The sequence below is a fragment of the Aquarana catesbeiana genome, linkage group LG05, assembly GCF_042186555.1.
Source record: "Aquarana catesbeiana isolate 2022-GZ linkage group LG05, ASM4218655v1, whole genome shotgun sequence".
NCBI lineage: Eukaryota > Metazoa > Chordata > Amphibia > Anura > Ranidae > Aquarana > Aquarana catesbeiana.
Window position 1 is genome coordinate 573,901,643 of NC_133328.1, and position 18,343 is coordinate 573,919,985.

The window sequence follows — 18,343 nt, forward strand, 5'->3', positions numbered from 1 at the left end:
GTACACCCCTAAGTGAAAATGTCCAAATTGGGCCCAATTAGACATTTTCCCTCCCCGGTGTCATGTGACTCGTTAGTGTTACAAGGTCTCAGGTTTGAATGGGGAGCAGATGTGTTAAATTTGGTGTTATCGCTCTCACTCTCTCATACTGGTCACTGGAAGTTCAACATGGCACCTCATGGCAAAGAACTCTGTGAGGATCTGAAAAAAAGAATTGTTGCTCTACATAAAGATGGCATAGGCTATAAGAAGATTGCCAAGACCCTGAAACTGAGCTGCAGCACAGTGGCCAAGACCATACAGCGGTTTAACAGGACAGGTTCCACTCAGAACAGGTCTCACCATGGTCGACCAGAGAAGTTGAGTGCATGTGCCCAGCGTCATATCCAGAGGTTGTCTTTGGGAAATAGACATATGAGTGCTGCCAGCATTGCTGCAGAGGTTGAAGGGTGGAGGGTCAGCCTGTCAGTGCTCAGACTAGGGCTGAAACAACTAATCGATTATGAAATTAATGGATTACTATTTTCATAATCGATTAATCGGCCAGTAACATAATGGGGTTAACAAAAACGAACCGAGCCCTTTATAGTACAAAAAGAGCAAATAATCGCTACTGTAGATGTTACTTTCACAGTTCTACAGTAAAAAAATGAACCCCTTTATAGTAGTGATTATCTGCTTTTTTTTTTTTTTTGTACTTTAAAGGGCTAATTTTAGTTTTTTTTTTAACCCCATTATGTTACTAAACGTCTTAAACCTGGTTCACATATTTGTGTTTTTTGGTGCTTTTTTGCAGAAGCGCACTGCAGTTCCCATAGGACACGTTCACATCTATGCTTTTTTCAGCCGCTGCGTGTTCGGAAAGGGTCAGGGACTTTTTTTTAACGTTTTGTTATTCTGCCCAACAACAAATTGGCCAAAAAAAAAGCAAAACCGCAAATCGCTGTAGAATCACGTGCGCAAAAATCAAAACACACTGTAGAAACAGATCAAAAGCAAACTGCATAGGTGTGTAGCAAGCCTTATTCTGGTCACACGGATCAATTTTCAGACGAGAATATTCAGACAAAAAATCTTTGTACATTCGCTGAATGAAAGAATGTTGTTTGAAATTCTCACTTGTTTTTAACGTTCTGTTTTTAAAATGAATGTAATTTCCTAACGAAAACCACATACACTGTCTGAAAATTCCTTTGGCCAAGAAGTTTTCTATCTCCAAATTTTGCTGTCCCTGTGGTTGAAAATGAACGTCGACTTGACCCCCGCACTAACGATTAGAAAATCGAACGAACATTCTTAAAATTACATTTTTTTTTTGAAGGAAGACATTTGATCTCTAAGTCTGATAATGTTTATCAGATTCACCCTTTAATACTATGTACAGTATATCTCTTTAACAGTTTATACAGTATATATCTCCTCTAATAGTATATACAGTATATCTCTTCTGTTATTCTCAGAGTGGATTAGAGATTGTGCTCCCTAACCATATAGTTGGTTATTTATATTTACCGCTGCATAGAGATATTTAAGAATAAATTGCCTTTTTTTTTTTTTTTTTTTAATTTTACATATTAACTAAATTATACGCCACACTTTTGTTTTTTTGTTTTTTTACGGTTATTAACCGATTAATCGAAACAATAATCGGCCAACTAATCGATTATGAAAATAATCGTTAGTTGCAGCGCTAGCTCAGACCATACGCTGCACACTACATCAAATTGGTCTGCATGGCTGTTGTCCCAGAAGGAAGCGAAGCGTGATGCAGAAGACAAGCAGACTAAGGACATGGATTACTGGAACCATGTCCTGTGGTCTGATGAGACCAAGATACATTTATTTGGTTGAGATGGTCTCAAGCATGTGTGGTGGCAACCATGTTCCACGATGGGGATGGTGTGTTCAGGGTGGTGTGCAGTGTTAGGCTGGCCATACATGGTCGAATTTCGAAAGAATTTTCTTTTGAAAATCAGAAATTTTGTGCGTTTTCTGATCTGATGATGCCACCATTTATTTTGAAATTCAACCAACCAGCCTTCAATTTCACCTCCTGTTGCTACAGTAAAGAATTTTCGTGGCTGGGAATCTTCTTTTTTCTTTCCGGGAATTTTCTTTTCTTGCACATTTCTTTTTCGATTACGTTTCTGGTATGGTTCACGATTTCCTACATGCCCAATCACTCAAATTCGATGGCCGCACGAAAATCGGCTGTTGCTGCAGCCCTCTAATGGTGCGAAACTGGAACGGAAATTCTTAGATAAGGTATTCAAAAGAAAATTCTTTTGAAATTCGACGCATGTATGGCCTGCCTTAGTTTTCCACCACACAAAGCGTTTTGCTTTTAGGTCAAAAAGTAAAATTTTGGTCTCATCTGACCAGAGCACCTTCTTCCACATGTTTGCTGCGTCCTCCACATGACTTCTCACAAACAGGACTTCTTATGGCTTTCTTTCAACAGTGTTTTCTTTTTGCCACTCTACCATAAAGACCAGATTTGTGGAGTGCTCGACTAATATTTGTCCTGTGGACAGATTCTCCCAACTGAGCTGTGGATCTCTGCAGCTCCTCCAGAGTTACCATGGGCCTCTTGGCTGCTTCTCTGATTAATGCTTTCCTTGCCGGCCTGTCAGTTTAGGTGGACGGCCATGTCTTGGTAGGTTTGCAGTTGTGCCATATACTTTCCATTTTCGGATGATGGACTGAACAGTAATTCCTCCGTTAGATGTTCAAAGCTTGGGATATATATATATTTTTTTAATAACCTAACCCTGCTTTAATCTTCTCCAAATTTTATCCTTGACCTGTCTGGTGTGTTCCTTAGTATTCATGATGATGTTTGTTCACTAAGGTTCTCTAACAAACCTTTGAGGGCTTCACAGAACAGCTGTATTTATACTGAGATTAAATTGCATGCAGGTGGACTCTATTTACTAATTGGGTGACTTCTGAAGGCAATTGGTTCTATTAGATTTTAGTTTAGGCGTAAAGGGGGCTGAATACAAATGCACTCCACACTTTTCACATATTTGTAAAAAAAAATTAAAACCATTTATCATTTTCCTTCCACTTCACAATTTATGTGGCACTTTGTGTTGGTCTATCACATAAAATCCCAATAAAACACATTTTACGTTTTTGGTTGTAACATGACAAAATGTAGAAAATTTCAAGGGGTATGAATACTTTTTCAAGACACTATAACTAATCCGTCAGTAAGTGCCTGTGAATGTGAGGAGCAATGCCTCATGGGACATGTAGTTCTGGGCAGGAGAAGGAAGTGAGTGATTTCGGCAGAAGGTGTGTTGTGTTTTTTTTGTTTTTTTTTTTTATACCTTATCTATATCTGGGCTGCTCTGTGCAAAACTATTACACAGAGCAGGTAAGTATCACATGTTTGTTTAAAATAAATAAATAACTTTAAAGACTGTGCAGGGAAGATCGACATCTGAACCCAGAGAAGGTGGAGGCTGATAGACTGGGGGTAATATAAGGCATTACAATTACATTTAAAGTAAACTTTTACCAGTATTGTGCTTTATATTAATTGGAGCTTTTATACCTTTTTAGAACATGTTTGATGCAGGTCACGTGATCGCTTTGCTGTCTTTAGTGCACCACAGACCTGCAGGTGGCCTTCACCACTTCTGATTCATTTAGAAGATGCTGCAGTTTGACAGCAAGGCCAGGGATTGAAGGCACAATCAATCAAGATGGGTGGGGGCACGGCTACGACTGACTACGGAAGGGACAGACGCTCTCGTATAGCCTGCCTGTAACTGTAAATGAGAGGGGGGAAAACTGAACACTCTAGCACGGATAGAGTGGTCAGTTTACAACCAGGAAGAGAGGAACTGGCAGATCAACCAGATATTACATAACTAGTTCAAGAAAAAATATATATTATATGAGAAAAACTATTTACAGCCTTAGACAGATTGTAACCTTAAAAACCATTTCATAAACACTTTTATCATCCTGGTAAATACCCTTTTTTTTTTTTTTTTTTTTTTTGGGATGAAAATATGAGACAGCCTTTGAAATCAGATTTATTAAATAAGAGTTTGTTATTGTTTCTATAGTGACATTTAAAAAAAAAAAAAAAAAAAAAAACGATTTCCTGCAAGCCAGTGCAATGTTTGCAGATGCTGACAAGTTGCTCAAACAAGTCTCAAGGGTGGGAAAGCTAGGATACAATGCTAAAACCCTTACAACAGAACTTGGTTATTTCTAAACCCTCATGTGAAAACCAGTGTGCCTGTCACTTATTCTCCTGAACAAGCTTGATAAAGGGTATTTTCAGTCGGTGATTATTTGATCTTTCCTGCAAACCTCAGGAACTCTGGTCTTAAATCCTGTCTGGGGCTTTAGCAGTGCAGGTATAGTCATGGCCATGTGCACTGCTGGCCTCGGACCACACATTCCATAAATACGTTCACCAGCTTTCAGCAGGAATTGGCATGCATAATAAATGGGGGAGGCTGTATGTGTCCCCACTTCTCAGTAAATGGAGGGGGCTTTATGTGCCCCCACTTAGATCCCCCTCCATTTACTATGTGCCTCCACTTCTCAGTAAATGGTGGGTGCTGTATGTGCCACACTTCTCTGTGAATGGGGGAGGCTATATGTGCCACCACTTCTCTGTGAATGGGGACGCTGTATGTGCCGCCACTGGCTTCATCGGCACATAGTTTTGTAACATGCTGAGGAGGGACCTATATTGAGACCATGTAGTTTATTATAATAAACTTATACATGCAGGTGCAGCCATGACTATTCAAATATATTTCTATGTGTGTGGGATAAGGTAGGGTAAGCTATATTTTATTTTATTACAGTTTAGTGATCCTTTGAGTGCCTATGTTTTCATACAGCAGTGCTAGAGAAATCTCAGGAGCCAAGTTACCAATGCTCTTTGGTCTCTTGGGGGAAGTGGTTTCAGTAAAAAGTTGTGTTTTTATTTAGAAGTCGGGTCCACTGTGAGTTTACCTGTATTGACACGGCTTGTTATAACTAACTAGCTAACTCATTGGAGGCAGTTGTATGCTCCTTTTAATTGGCAGTTTCAGCCTAGGATAAGGGCTCTTGCACACAAGTGTACGGTTTGTTGCATACAGATCTTTAACTTGTATGGATCTGATCGCAACAGTATTGTATGCTATGGACCTATGCAGTTATTCAGCATCAGCTGAGGTTATTCTGCGCATGCATTGCTTCATGAATGACTCGTTTTAGGGGAAATGTAAACCTTAAAAATGTGTAAGCGGTGGCACTGCCTGGCTACACATTAATATTTACATGTTAGCCCTGACATATACCTAATGCTTACTGTAGCACAAAAAAAAAACTACCTGCCTCATATTTTTTTTTTTTTTTTTCTGCATCTCTACTGCCACAATAGAAAACGAGGCTTTTTGTGTTGTCCATGCTTTGGGACCATGCATTTTAGGTAAAAGGATTTCCTTATACTACAAGGACCTTCCAGTATGTGGATGTTCCTTATATACAAAGCTCACCTTTTTGCTTGAGTCCAGCATTTGGCAAAGCATCTCTTCTTTTCCCCAGTGCCACCTCTACCCAAAAGTGTGCTGAGAGGGTGCTGGCAGTTGCATGTAGCTTTGACTCAAACTATGGTTTCTGAAAACTTCTAATACACTGCCTCAGGCTACCCTTACCTACCGGTATAGTGGTCTGCAAAACTGTGATTGCCACATTTTAAAGTGTTGCTAAAGTCCTTTTTTTTTTTTTTTTTTTTTTTTTTTATTGTGCAATGGTCTTGCACAGAGCTGCCCCAATCCTTCTTTTCTCAGGTCCCCCACTGGCTCCACCTCTTCATGTGTCCCCATAGCCAGCAGTTTTCTTTGGAGGCACATGGTGCCTGCTCGCTCCAAACACACATAGAGGACCACACAAAGGGGCTCCACTTCCACCTCAACTGCTTTTGATTGACAGCAGCAGTAGTCAATGGCTCCTGTTTGCATCTGTGTGAAGAGGGAGAGCAGATGCAGCCGTGCGCAGTGCTGAATCTTCTTCCCTCTTCCCCTTCGCACGAGGAAGGGAGGAGGACAGAGAAATATAAAACCTTGCATTAAGGTAAAATCACTTTAAAGGATATGTTCACCTTTTATAAAAAAATAAATGCACATCTTTTTGCAGGTAAAACTACTATATAGATATATATAATTATTTGTTACACTGGATCCTGTAAAGAATTGCACCCACAATCAGCAGATCAAAGGTGCAGTGCCAGTATCCTGCAGACTCTCAGTACACTGTCTGCCTGACCCTTCTTACAGGCAGGTAGTTACTGAATTGCAGGAAGAATCAGTCAGCTAAGGGGGCGCTCGCTAGCGCCCTGGCAGTTAAATGAGAACTACAAGCCGCTGGCCACGGTGACCGACGGTACTTTTAGTTCATTCATCCACAGAACCCTGAATGAATGACGTGGACATGTGGGCAGAGCCCCACACGACCATGCTGTTTTTATATTGTGACAGTTTGTGCAGGGCGAGGCTATCCCTTCCACTGTCACAGGGAGGCGGTGATTGGGGGGGGTGGAGTGGAGGCAGGAGCTGGAACATGTAGCTTGGTCCACCATAAATAAGCAGTGATAAAATTTTTCCTCTTGCATCCTATAGGGAAACTTTTATACTAAGAAAAATATCGGTTGGTATTGCAGAACTCTCCTAAAAATGCTTGTTGCCTGGAGCTTTGGATGATCCAGTGGTTTCAGTACTTGCCTTGCTGAACTGGAACAAGTACTCACATCTGACTTTGCCTGTGCACACACCCAGACAGAGCGTGTGTGGTGACAGGCAGGCACATAATATAGTATGTAGTAGGTCAGCAATGGCAGCTTCTTGTTTACTTTGGGCCGGACACCGTCCATTGTATAACTCCTGGCATTCAAGATGAAGTTTGATAGTTCTGTCCTCCGCAGCAAGTCTTCATTCCCAAATGGTGTCATGCGGAGGTAGGGGAAGCCTGCATGAACGAGTACAAACATTTGGAGGAAACCTGAGTTGCCTGCCAGCAGATGGGAGCTGCAGGGAGTGTGGAAAATGTAAACAGAAGTTGTTTAGTGTCCCTACTGTAAAGGATCACTTTAAAGTAGGACAGGCCAATATAACTGAGGTTTCAAACATTTCCTAACCACTGCTCATATACATGCTGCATTCTGTTTGTAAAATATTTTGGTATAAATACTGGATTTAATCTTCTTCAAATCAGTCACGTTATCACTAAACTCTAGTTCTTTTGTCACTGAGCAGCTCAACAGACTGAATTCAGACCCGCGATGTTACCCACCGGCTTCTACTGCTCCCGACCCCCCCCCCCCCCATTATTGGCATTGTCTCTCACCAACTACAGCAGCTGTGCAATGACAGAAGGCAGCATTTTAAACCTGAGTTATATTAACCTTTCCTATTCTTTTAAGAACAGTTGCTATTTTTGTTGGCTAGTATGCGCAGTTCATTGATTTTCCTTGCCCCTGGTATTGCACTTTAGATACCTAGGAGTGATCAGAAATCTAACACATGAAGTGGAAGAGCATTTCAGGCATCTGCTTTTTTTCTTTTACGCTCTGATCCCTTAATTACTCTGTTTAAATGGTGCACTTAAGGCCATATGTTCTCTCTAACAATTGGATTATATTTTCTTTTTGTATAGGAAACTGGGAAACTAAGATCAGCAACAAAGAAAAGAGACAGCAGCGCAAACGTGACAAAGGAACCGACTCGGACATAACTGAGAACACTACAGTCACTGAGTCCTTCACAATGGTGTCATCTCAACCAACAAACCTCAGAAAATCTAAGGGTATGTTCATACAAATCTTTCATCTGCATGGCTTCTTTTCTGAGTGCTTACTTCTCCAGAGGGAGAGAGCACCTGAAAACAATGACCCTGCAACATTCCAAAGACTTACAGTAATTAAAGGATAAGTTCACCCCCTCTCTGACAGCAGGCATCTTCATTATTCTCTGAATGGAAAACTACAAGTCCCGACAGTCTTAGTGGCTCTTGGCTTGTAGTTCTTAATGAACTACCATGGTGCTGTGTGCTCTGTGGTAGTTCATTGATTCTTACTGTCAGTGTATTGGCTTGCCAATATGCAGTACGACCTAGCGGATATACTGACATGTCTGCATTGGTATCAGCGATCTGATCACTGATTCGTTGCTTTACAGGCTGCTACAATAATAAATTCACATTTTTCTGCAAGAAAAAATGTGCATTTATTATTTTTTGTAAAAAGTGAACTTGTCATTTAATTAACCTGTGCCATGTGTTCCTAAAGGTTTTAATGAGGAACTCTGCTCTAAAAGGTATTGTATTATAGCTGTACTGCTTGTAAGAGCTTTTGAAATCTGTACATGCAGCTTTTAGTGGATTTTTGTTTTATTTATAAGTATGCAGGTTAATATGCAGTCCTTTATTTTTTTTTTTTTTTCCATCTTCCTTGTAAATACCTAGGCCCAACTGAGGTGTCTGCAGTAAATGGAGGTGGCTGGAATGAAAAACCTACCAAAATAATTCCCTCCCAAGTCGTAGAGGATAAGTGGGTTTCCCCGGCCACTACAGCTGGCAAGAAGAAAGCAGAGCCTTGTACATGGAACCAGGATGCAGTGGATACTAATGGAAAGGACTGGAGTGCCCCATGGAGTGAGCGTTCAATCTTCCCTGGCATAGGTACTGCACTGAAATATCTATATTTGCTCTGTATACTGTTTGTATCATCACTTTCTGTAGACCTGTTTCATGTAACATATTAGTTTGCAGTAATGAACATTTGGGGAATTCCATTATCTGTTGCCAATTCCTGTAGCTTCTTGAACTCTGTCTCTAGTGAGTTGCGTCTTTTATAGATATTATATGTTCTGTTTGGCTCTATTTTAGCTCCCTGGACAACGGTGGAAGCGAGGATCTCTTCATCAGAATCGAGGCCACCCCCTTTCTCTACCATTGGTTTAAACAATTCTGTGTCTGGTATGTGGTGACCAAGAATCTCTGGTTATAGCCTTTTAGTCGTAATGGGGGAGATTTATTTAAACTGGTGCACACAGAATCTGGTGCAGCTGTGCATTGTAACCAATCGACTTCTAACTTCAGCTTGTTCAGTGAAGCTTTGACAATAAAACCTAGAAGCTGGTTGGCTACCATGCACAGCTGCACCAGTTTTAGTAAATCTCCCCCATTGTGGTTGAATGTGTACCTCCACATGGATGTATTCAGTGTTTTCATTGATTTTTGTATTGCTGGTCTTTTGTCATATGTGTAAGGGCGTACACATCAGCAGCTCTGTTAATAGATAATAGAAGGAACTATCTTGCTTTACAGGAAAACACTCAGAAAATGTGGAAGCAAAAAATGTATCCCCGAACATAACCTTTATTGTGTTGCGGCTCTCTGGGTTGCATTCGTCACAAATTATGCATAGTCTGGTTTGCGGAAGTGAAAATAATATCACCGCTCCATAAACTAAAAGTGAAAAGCATCTCTCCTGCGCAGAATTCACCTTGTTTCACTTCACAGAAATTGTAACTTGACCCAAAAGCCTTTTGTTCTGTTTTTTTTTCTTTATACTCTCTTACTATTTTCTGTTCTCTTGTACTGCTCTGCATATATGGTGCGTGCACCTACAGGTCTGTTATTATAGTGGACATGCATAATTGGTAATTGAAGTGGAACTTCACCCAAAGGGGAAGCTCTGCTTGTTTGCATCATTGCTCTCCACTGCCATATTTGGCACTTTTTTTGGGGGGGGAGGTCAGATTTCCTGGGCAATCTATGTAGAAATTCGGCCCCTCCTCACCAGGCAAGTGCCCTTATATTAAGACAGCAGCTACAGTATTTGTAGCTACTGACTGACTTTTTTGGGGAGACTGGGTCTCCTCTTTAAAGTTACCTGGCTGACGTTCTCTATATACAGCTGGCAGTATGTGCTGAAAGACAATTCACTTGATTACAGCCTAGATAATGAAAAGGATTTCGCAACAGAACTGTAATGCTGTCTGTTAGTTTTATGGTCATTTTGGAAGGCTTCAGTAGTCGTTCAAGCATAACAAACCACCACCTGCTGTTTTAAGTGTTTCAGTTTCAAGGAACCATGTAATTGTGGTGGAAATTGATGTTGCCTTTTGACTGGCACTGGAGAGGTTATTTGTCATCTATATCTACCCTTAAAACTATTTGGTCACATGAAACCCACAGGTGGCAGATTGCTGTAGACTGTTCAGTTTTGCAATCACGCTTTCAATTAAGGTGCATGTAAAATGCAACAATGAACTTACTTGTTCCCTTTTGGTCTGTACAATATACCACTAAAGTGTTTTGTGATATGTTCAATAGGTGCGAAAAATAACAGTGGATCCTGCTAAAAAAAAAAAAAAAAAAAAAAAAATCCTGTGAGCTGATAACTTCCTTCTCTCTCCCTCTACACTGTTATTGGTTACATTGTTTCCAACTATCTTTGTACTGCAGTATCCCCCCACATATTCTGGAGAACAAGAGAAGGGGATTACGTAGTATTTCCTTTTCCTATGGTTACAATATTGCTCCTTGATGGATACCATGTGCAAGTGCGTGTTGTCATCCTAGGACAGAGTGTCTCCTGCTAACAGGATCACTATGTAAAAATAAAGAGGGGGGGGAAGTCTGGCAGATGAATGAAGCCACATCTACAGCTGCTAAGCTCAAATATATTCGTTTTGGAAACACTTTAAGCTGATAGGAGGCTTCCAAAGTTGTCCAGTGAATGGCCAATGGGAATTCAAGCCAAGGAATATTATCTAAAATTACCCATTTAGCTGTTGAATCACTGCAAAACTTGTATGTGATGTCCTTATTTAACCACTTCCCTCCCAGCCTATAGCAAAATGACGGCCGTCCGGTGGTTCAGTTATCCTAACTGAACGTCATATGATGTCCAGCAGGATAAGCCACAATCATGTGCAGCACAGCGATCTTGTCAGTCTGACACACACGATCTCTGTAAGGAGCCTCTGACAGAGGCTCTTTACCACGTGATCAGCCGTGTCCAATCACAGCTGATCACAGTGTAAACAGAAAGAGCCATCTATCGGCTTTTCCTCACTCATGTCTGAGAGTAGAGCCGATCGGCAGCTCTCTGGACAGGAGGTCTGTGCTGACTGTTTATCAATGCAACAACCCCCCGCATGCCCACACTGGACCGCCAGGACCACCAGGGATGTCCATCAAACATTGAGCAGGTATGCCCCATATGACCACCATGTATGCCACGCAGTCCCCTAAAAGATGCCAATCAGTGCCTACAAATGGTGCCAGTCAGTGCCCACTATGAATGCCTGCCAGATGTCTCCTCCTCAGTGATTCCCAGCAGTGCGGTCCATCAGTGCCCATCCGTGCCACCCATAAGTACCCATCCATGCAGCCCGTCAGTGTCGCCTATGAGTGCCCGTCAGTGCAGCCTCATCAGAGCCTGTCAGTGAAGGAGAAAACGCACTCATTTACAAAATTTTATAAATGTGTTTTTGTTTTTTTTTTATTATTTTTATTTGTTGCACAAAAAATAAAAACCCCAGCAGTGCTCAAATACCACCAAAAGAAAGCTCTATTTGTGGGAACAAAATGATAAAAAATCAGTTTGGGTACAGTGTAGCATGACCGCACAATTGTCATTCAAAGTGGGACCGCTCTGAAAGCTAAAAATTGGCTTGGGCAGGAAGGGGCGAAAGTGCCTGGTATTGAAGTGGTTAAGGCCTTGTCCACACCATGTCCATTGAGCTACATTTTTTTTATTTTATTTTTTTATTTCTGCCTACCATCACATGTATGATGTAAGCAGGGCATGTAGATAACAGTTGTTTTCCATGTGCTTTGTTCACTTCTTACATGTGTGTTTGGTGTGCAGAAATATGCAGCAAAAAAACATGGTGTGAGCAAGACCTCTGTGCATATTGTCTTGTTGAGTAAGCTATAGCATGTTTGCCATAACAGTCTTTAGTGTCAGTTTTCATTGGTTGCTGAAGATAACAATTGTCATAGCTCCGGTGCCTTGTATAGTATCTTGTTTTATACCGGCTATAGTAGCCAGTCCAATTTTTAAACTTACACTAAAAATGTCTGCTGGGAATTAAGTTTGAATGTAATCGTTCTTAGGTCCAGATTCTAATAAAAAGACCAGATGTTTCTATAAGCTGTATGTTGAACAAGATTATAATAGACAGCTTATTATTTACATTATAATTGCTTATCTGGCAGTGCTGAATTCTTTTCTTTCTTTTTCAGCTTCTGTTGGTGATCCAGTTGCTCAACCCAGTGCATCTGACAGTCAGTGGGAGGCCACACCAACTGAGCCCAACATTGATGATGAGTGGTCTGGTCTAAGTATGTATGGACTTTATTGTTCCTCCCCTATTTAAATGAAAGCATTCAGTAATAATTGTTGCCTGCACTCAATGTAGTCTGAAAAACAAAGTGAAATAATTGTTGTGCTGCCTAAAAATTACTTAAAGTGGTTGTAAACCCTCACATATAGTGACAGGCCTCAGGTGAAATACAGAGTTAAAACAAATCTGCCTACAAAAGCTGTACCTGTTTATCTGCAGTCTTCTCTTCACCATCTGCTTTTTGTCTAGAATTTTATAAAGCTTGTCTGAGCTGTTGGAAAACGGGGTGGAAACTGAGATCTCTGACAGCTAATTGGAGGGAAGAGACAACCCCTTCACACAGGAACAGAACTTAGGCTGTCAATCAAATTTTTTTTTTTTAACTAGTAATGGCGGCGATATGCGCATGTGTGTTGTGTTTTTTTTTTTTTTTTTTTAATTATATCAGGAGTGCGACATAGCGCTGGACAGATTGGACACTTTTGACACTATTTTGGGACCATTGACATTTATACAGGGATCAGTGCTAAAAATAGCCATTGATTACTGTATAAATGACACTGGCGGGTAACACTAAGGGGCGATCAAGGGGTTAACTGTGTTCCCTAGGTGTGTTCTAACTGTAGAGGGGATGAGAATGACTAGGAGGAGAGAAAAATTGGTGTTCATACTTACTATGAACGCACGAATTGTCTACTCACTCCCTGACAGAACCGGAATTTGTGTGTTCACACACACACACACACACATCCTGGTTCTCGCTGAGATCGTGAGCTATCGTGGGTGCCCGGCGGTCATCGTGCCTGCCAGGCACGCACATCGGCTCCGGGGACATGTGGCGGCGCGCTCCTGCTGTGTTGTCTTAAAGGAGCGACGTACAGCTACGGCGATTTGCCCAGCCGCCTATAACTGCGGCGGCTGGTTGGCTAGTGGTTAATTCTACTTTAACAGCCAGCTCCATCTTTTGCACAGTGTTACACCTGTATTTAGGTCTTGATCTCCATGTTTATGCCCTGCTGTGTGTGAAAAATGTTGGGAACGTGGCTTTGGGTGGGAGTGAGCAATGTGCTGCCATTGCAGTAAACCTTGGCTTGAGTTGAACTTTTTTAGTGTGCAGCCCATTATTTGGATGATGGTGCAAATGCCACACCATTGTATATACACAAAGTAGGTTGCCAGTTGGAGTTTTAAATGTGCAGCCTATGATTTCACTGGTGACTCCACAACATATCTAGTCCTTATAGAAGTAACATATAAACTGTGGCTGCATCAACTGAAAGGCTTTTCCCACTTGATCTAATCCCACAGATGCTCTTTTAAGTGTTTACTCTGAATTTGGATGTAGAAGTTTCCAGTACAATTACTTTTTTTTGGGGCTGGGTTCTGTGTACAATTTGACCGTCATTCCTAGTAGGTGTGTCTAAACTTTTCCAGGATGCTTGGAATGGATGAGAACTACCTGCAAAATTAATGCTGCTGTGTGAACAACGGACCCGGATTGTTCTCTATTGCTATTCATTATAAACCAGGCTTCAAAGTATCCATATGAAGCCCCCCTGAAGTTTAAAAGAAGCCCTCTTACCCCTCTCCTCTTTGATGACCAGCTGGTCTCTTAAGAGAGCCCTCTAGTGTTGGGAAGGGAGGGGGGCAAGCTTCTTTTGCATCAGAACAGGACGTGTAGTTACACCGATAGGCTGCAGTGTGTCAAACACGCCTGACACTTCCAGGTTTGCCATACCATTTGCTTTTTAATGCAATCTTGAGGAACAGTAACAGTTTCTATTTTGTAAGAACAGTAATCCAAAAGATAACCTCATATCGTACAGCTTTACTAAAAAGTCTGCAATGATAGCCGCAAGTTTCTATCATCACAGGTTATCTTCGTATTCTTGGTTTTTAATTTGCTGTGTATGCAGAGTTCTCAAAACTGCAAGAATTTCAGCTCTGCTTTTAACATATTCATCAGTGTCTGAACACTGCATCTCTAGGGAATAGCTGCAAATTAGCGCCTAGAAGGCTGTGGAAATATTTGAAGACTTTTTTTTTTTAAACAGTACATTTTTCTCAGTGTGCAGGGCCTGGCAACTCCAGAAATGTTTGTTTTAGCTGATGGATAATAAAGTGTCTATACCCCCCAAAAAATGTAAATATACTGTATATGTTAATATTACAGCTTGCAAGTCTTCCTACTTTTTACTTTCACCTAGTGCTTCTCTCAGTAATACACTTCTGTCTTAGGTGACAACGCTCATTCACTTTACTGTATCTGTGGAAGAGCCTAGTACAGGAATTGTTGGGTCCAAAGAACCCCTCTCCTCATCTCCAATACCTTATGACAGGCAGGCTTCTGTAGTCCACAGACTAACAGGGCAGGGCTGATAACACTGCTAAAGGCACATAAATTTACCAGCTCTTACTGGATTCCTGGCAGGATTGGCCAGCCTTCATTTTGTGCAGATATAACAAAACGATTTCAGTAGTTTATGTACAAAACAAGAAAGCAAATAAGTTCATCATTAAAATTTAGGTACACCTATTCTTGTTTAAATTTGCTTAGATGTAGAAGAGTGGTTTTATTATAATTCTGTGCATTTTTATAGATGGTCCAAGTTCAGCTGACCCTAGCTCTGACTGGAATGCACCGGCAGAGGAATGGGGGAACTATGGAGAAGAGGAGCCAGTGCTCCCACCACAAATCGAAGAAACTGAGCAAGAGGTTCCAAAGGTAAATTTTAATCACAGCTTCACTCAGTGTGTAGGAGGTATGAATGGTGTGTGTGTGTGTGTGTATATATGTATGTATGCATGCATATATGTGTGTGTGTGTGTGTGTGTGTGTGTATATATATATATATATATATATATATATATATATATATATATATATAATATTATTTATAATTTCACACCATGTGCGGTGACCTGTGTTAAATATTTACAGATTAATGTAAGTTTATTGCTAGGCCACAGAGAAAACAGTTGTTTTCTCTGTGCCCTGTTCACACCACGACTGCCTTAATGTTTTACCAAAAGCCTAGCGATAAAAATGGGCACACGGAACATTACTTATCTTTAGTGAGATGTGTTCCTTTTACTGCTCCATGTTTTTTGATTAACTATACCTCTTCCAATCTTAGTTAATAAAACTAAGAGCCTGTGACAGGCTGTCATCAAGAGCGCTCACTTTTTCTGCCAGCTACTGTATTCATAAAACCATTACTACAGTTTCCATGAATGAAACAGGATCTATGAATGATAGGTGGATGATTGATAGGTCATGTTTCATTCATACAAGCTGTAGTAACAGCTTGTATGAATACAGCAGCTGGCAGAAAAAGTGGGGTCTCTTGATGACAGCCTGTCGCAGTCAATTTAATTAACCCCCGCCACAACAGAATATTATGGCGTAAGGATTGGAAGAGGTATATTTATTCAAAAGGAGGACATGTAGAAGCAGGGCGGAATGGGCAATCGTAGTCCAGCACTCTTGATGAATGCAAATGACAGCTCTTTCAGTTCTTTTAAACTCCGCCACATCAGAAGTTTACAGCAGCAGAGGTGGGGGCAAGGCATTGTAGGAAGAAGATTTTGGCGAAAGGAGGACACCTAAGCACAAGGACTCATCTCGCAGAGTAAGCAATGTCCCTTGTGCTGATTTTCATACATTGAGCTGCAGTGCGTTGGATAAAAAAAAAATGCAATCAAGCTGTATTTTTCAACAGTACACTAGAACTCTCCTCATGGCACACCGGGCACAGTACTGCGGTTTTTATTTATTTTTAATTAATGAATGAGGTTTGTGATCTTTCAATTACCGTATTTATCGGCGTATAACACGCACCCCAAGTTTAGGAGGGAATTTTAAGGAAAAAAAACTTACATTTAAATGCCCATCAATGCAGCGTTATCGTGTCCATCTGCAGCCTTGCCCCCAGTGCCGCCGACATACACAAGTTTAGTGTGCATTTTTAAATATGGCGCCGCGGAGTTCGAAGGGACTCGGCGGCGCTCGTTCAGCTGAACGAGCGCCGCCGAGAACAGTGACTGGGCAGAGCCAAGATACACATAGCCGAGGGTTCTCGGCTCTTCTCTGCGCCATTCACAGTCACGGCCAGTCCCTATGATGGACATAAGAGGTCCAATGGCGGGACTGTGAACGGCGCCGAGAAGAGCCGAGAACCCTTGGCTATGTGTATCTCGGCTCCGCCCAGTCACTGTGTTCTCGGCTGCGCTCGTTCAGCTGAACGAGCGCCGCCGAGTCCCTCCGAACTCCGCGGCGCCATATTTAAAAAAACACGCTATGTGAATGTCGGCGGCGATCGCTCCGATAGATCACAAAATAGCGGGGATCGGCGTATAACACGCACCCACGATTTTCCCCTGATTTTAAGGGGGAAAAAGTGCGTGTTATACGCCGATAAAAACGGTAAGTAAAAAAAATTGTATAAACGGGGCCTTGCATTGTAACAACCCAAGTCACCACCCCTCGCCTCTTGTACACAACAGACACCACCTTTTTTTTAGCATGCGAGGTGGTGTTAATGGGCCCTTACAGTGCCACTGTATGAGAGGTTGTTTGTAAATGTTGTTGATGTTCACTGAGTTGTAGGTTATAGCTCAAGCATGAGGCAGGGCAATGTCAAAGTCCCTGTCTATCCACTTGTGATGATCAGCCATATGGTAGAAGTGAGTGAATCACCAGAGTGTATGTATTATTATTTTACAAATCATTGGACAGATTAACAGGCCCCATATTAATTAGAAATGTATTTTACTGTTTTGTTTCCTTTTTAGTTTCAGAGACTTTAGCAGCTTGTTTCTGTTTCAGGTTTCTGATGATGAAAAAGAGAAGGAGGAAAATGCTGCCCAAACATCTGCTAGCAGCAAAACCAAGAAGAAGAAGAAAAAGAAGAAGAAGCAGGGAGACGAGTCTGGCTCTCCTACCCAGGTATTTGCTGCAAGAATCCTAGACACAGCTGGAAAAGTTAAACAGTTTAGGCAGAACTAAGCCCACCAATTCTATATTAACTAATTTTAAATCCCTAAGAAAGTTGAAGTTAGAAATGTTCAATAAATGTTCTAGAATCTGTAATCAAAGATAACAATGTTTTCTGCAGTGATGTGTTTTTTGCAATCTGCCTGCTAATGCGTGCTCCATGTATGCTACATTCATGGCATGCCTCTGGTGATAAACTGCTGCAGCCATGACACATGGCTGATGTCATAGCTGGTCACATGTTCTTATAGTAGTAAGACATGCATTAGTAAGGGGGCGAAAAAACTATTCCTTTGTTTTGTTTGTTTTTTCAATCTTTAGGTTTTATTAAAAAAAAGGGGGTGTAAAATACACTTTTTTTTTTTTTTTTTTTTTTTTTTTTTTCCTCCGCCCTCACCTGTGATCATGTTAAAGAGTTGCTGTAAGAGTTACATTTTTTTCTGTGATTCATCCTATTTTTATTATGAGGGTTTTCAAGTGTTACAATGCTATTTTCAAATGACATTAAAGCAGAACTCCATTTAAAATTAAAAGCCTAGTAACAGCAAATCGCTGTCATTCTGGAGCCATCTCTCAGAATAATTCCTTTCTACCACTAGTTGTCACTTGTTTTCTGTGTTGATTGAGAGCCACCATCATTTAACCTACTTCCTCTGAGCTCAGTCAGTAATGGATGTCCCTGGGGGGGCATAGCTAACTTAGTGATCACATGACCAATTGTCAGCAAGGGACCGAGCTACCGCTTACAGCCGGTATGAGAGGGAATTACTCAACACAATTCTTTGGCCCACTGGACTTTGAGGCACGTTACTGAATAAATAAGTGAAAAACTGAAACTACAGTCCTGACTTTAGTGAAACTGTGTACACTTCAATCCATTCATATATGCAAGGCAAAATTCTGTGCGGTTTGTGTGTGTTTGTTTTATTTTTTTTCCCATTTCCAAAAAAAAAAAAAAGTCAGAACTGTAGTT

At 41.1% G+C, this 18,343-nt stretch overlaps 1 protein-coding gene across 1 annotated transcript in view; it reads left to right on the top strand.

Annotated features, from left to right (window-relative positions):
• The window catches only part of MTDH (metadherin), a 57,013-nt gene that overhangs the window by 29,043 nt on the left and 9,627 nt on the right, over positions 1 to 18,343 (top strand). Inside the window, exons 4-9 of the mRNA XM_073632016.1 lie at positions 7,672 to 7,821; positions 8,479 to 8,694; positions 8,902 to 8,991; positions 12,274 to 12,372; positions 14,975 to 15,099; positions 17,203 to 17,322. Of these exons, the coding sequence (XP_073488117.1) occupies positions 7,672 to 7,821; positions 8,479 to 8,694; positions 8,902 to 8,991; positions 12,274 to 12,372; positions 14,975 to 15,099; positions 17,203 to 17,322 (800 nt within the window). The remainder of the gene's footprint in view (positions 1 to 7,671; positions 7,822 to 8,478; positions 8,695 to 8,901; positions 8,992 to 12,273; positions 12,373 to 14,974; positions 15,100 to 17,202; positions 17,323 to 18,343) is intronic.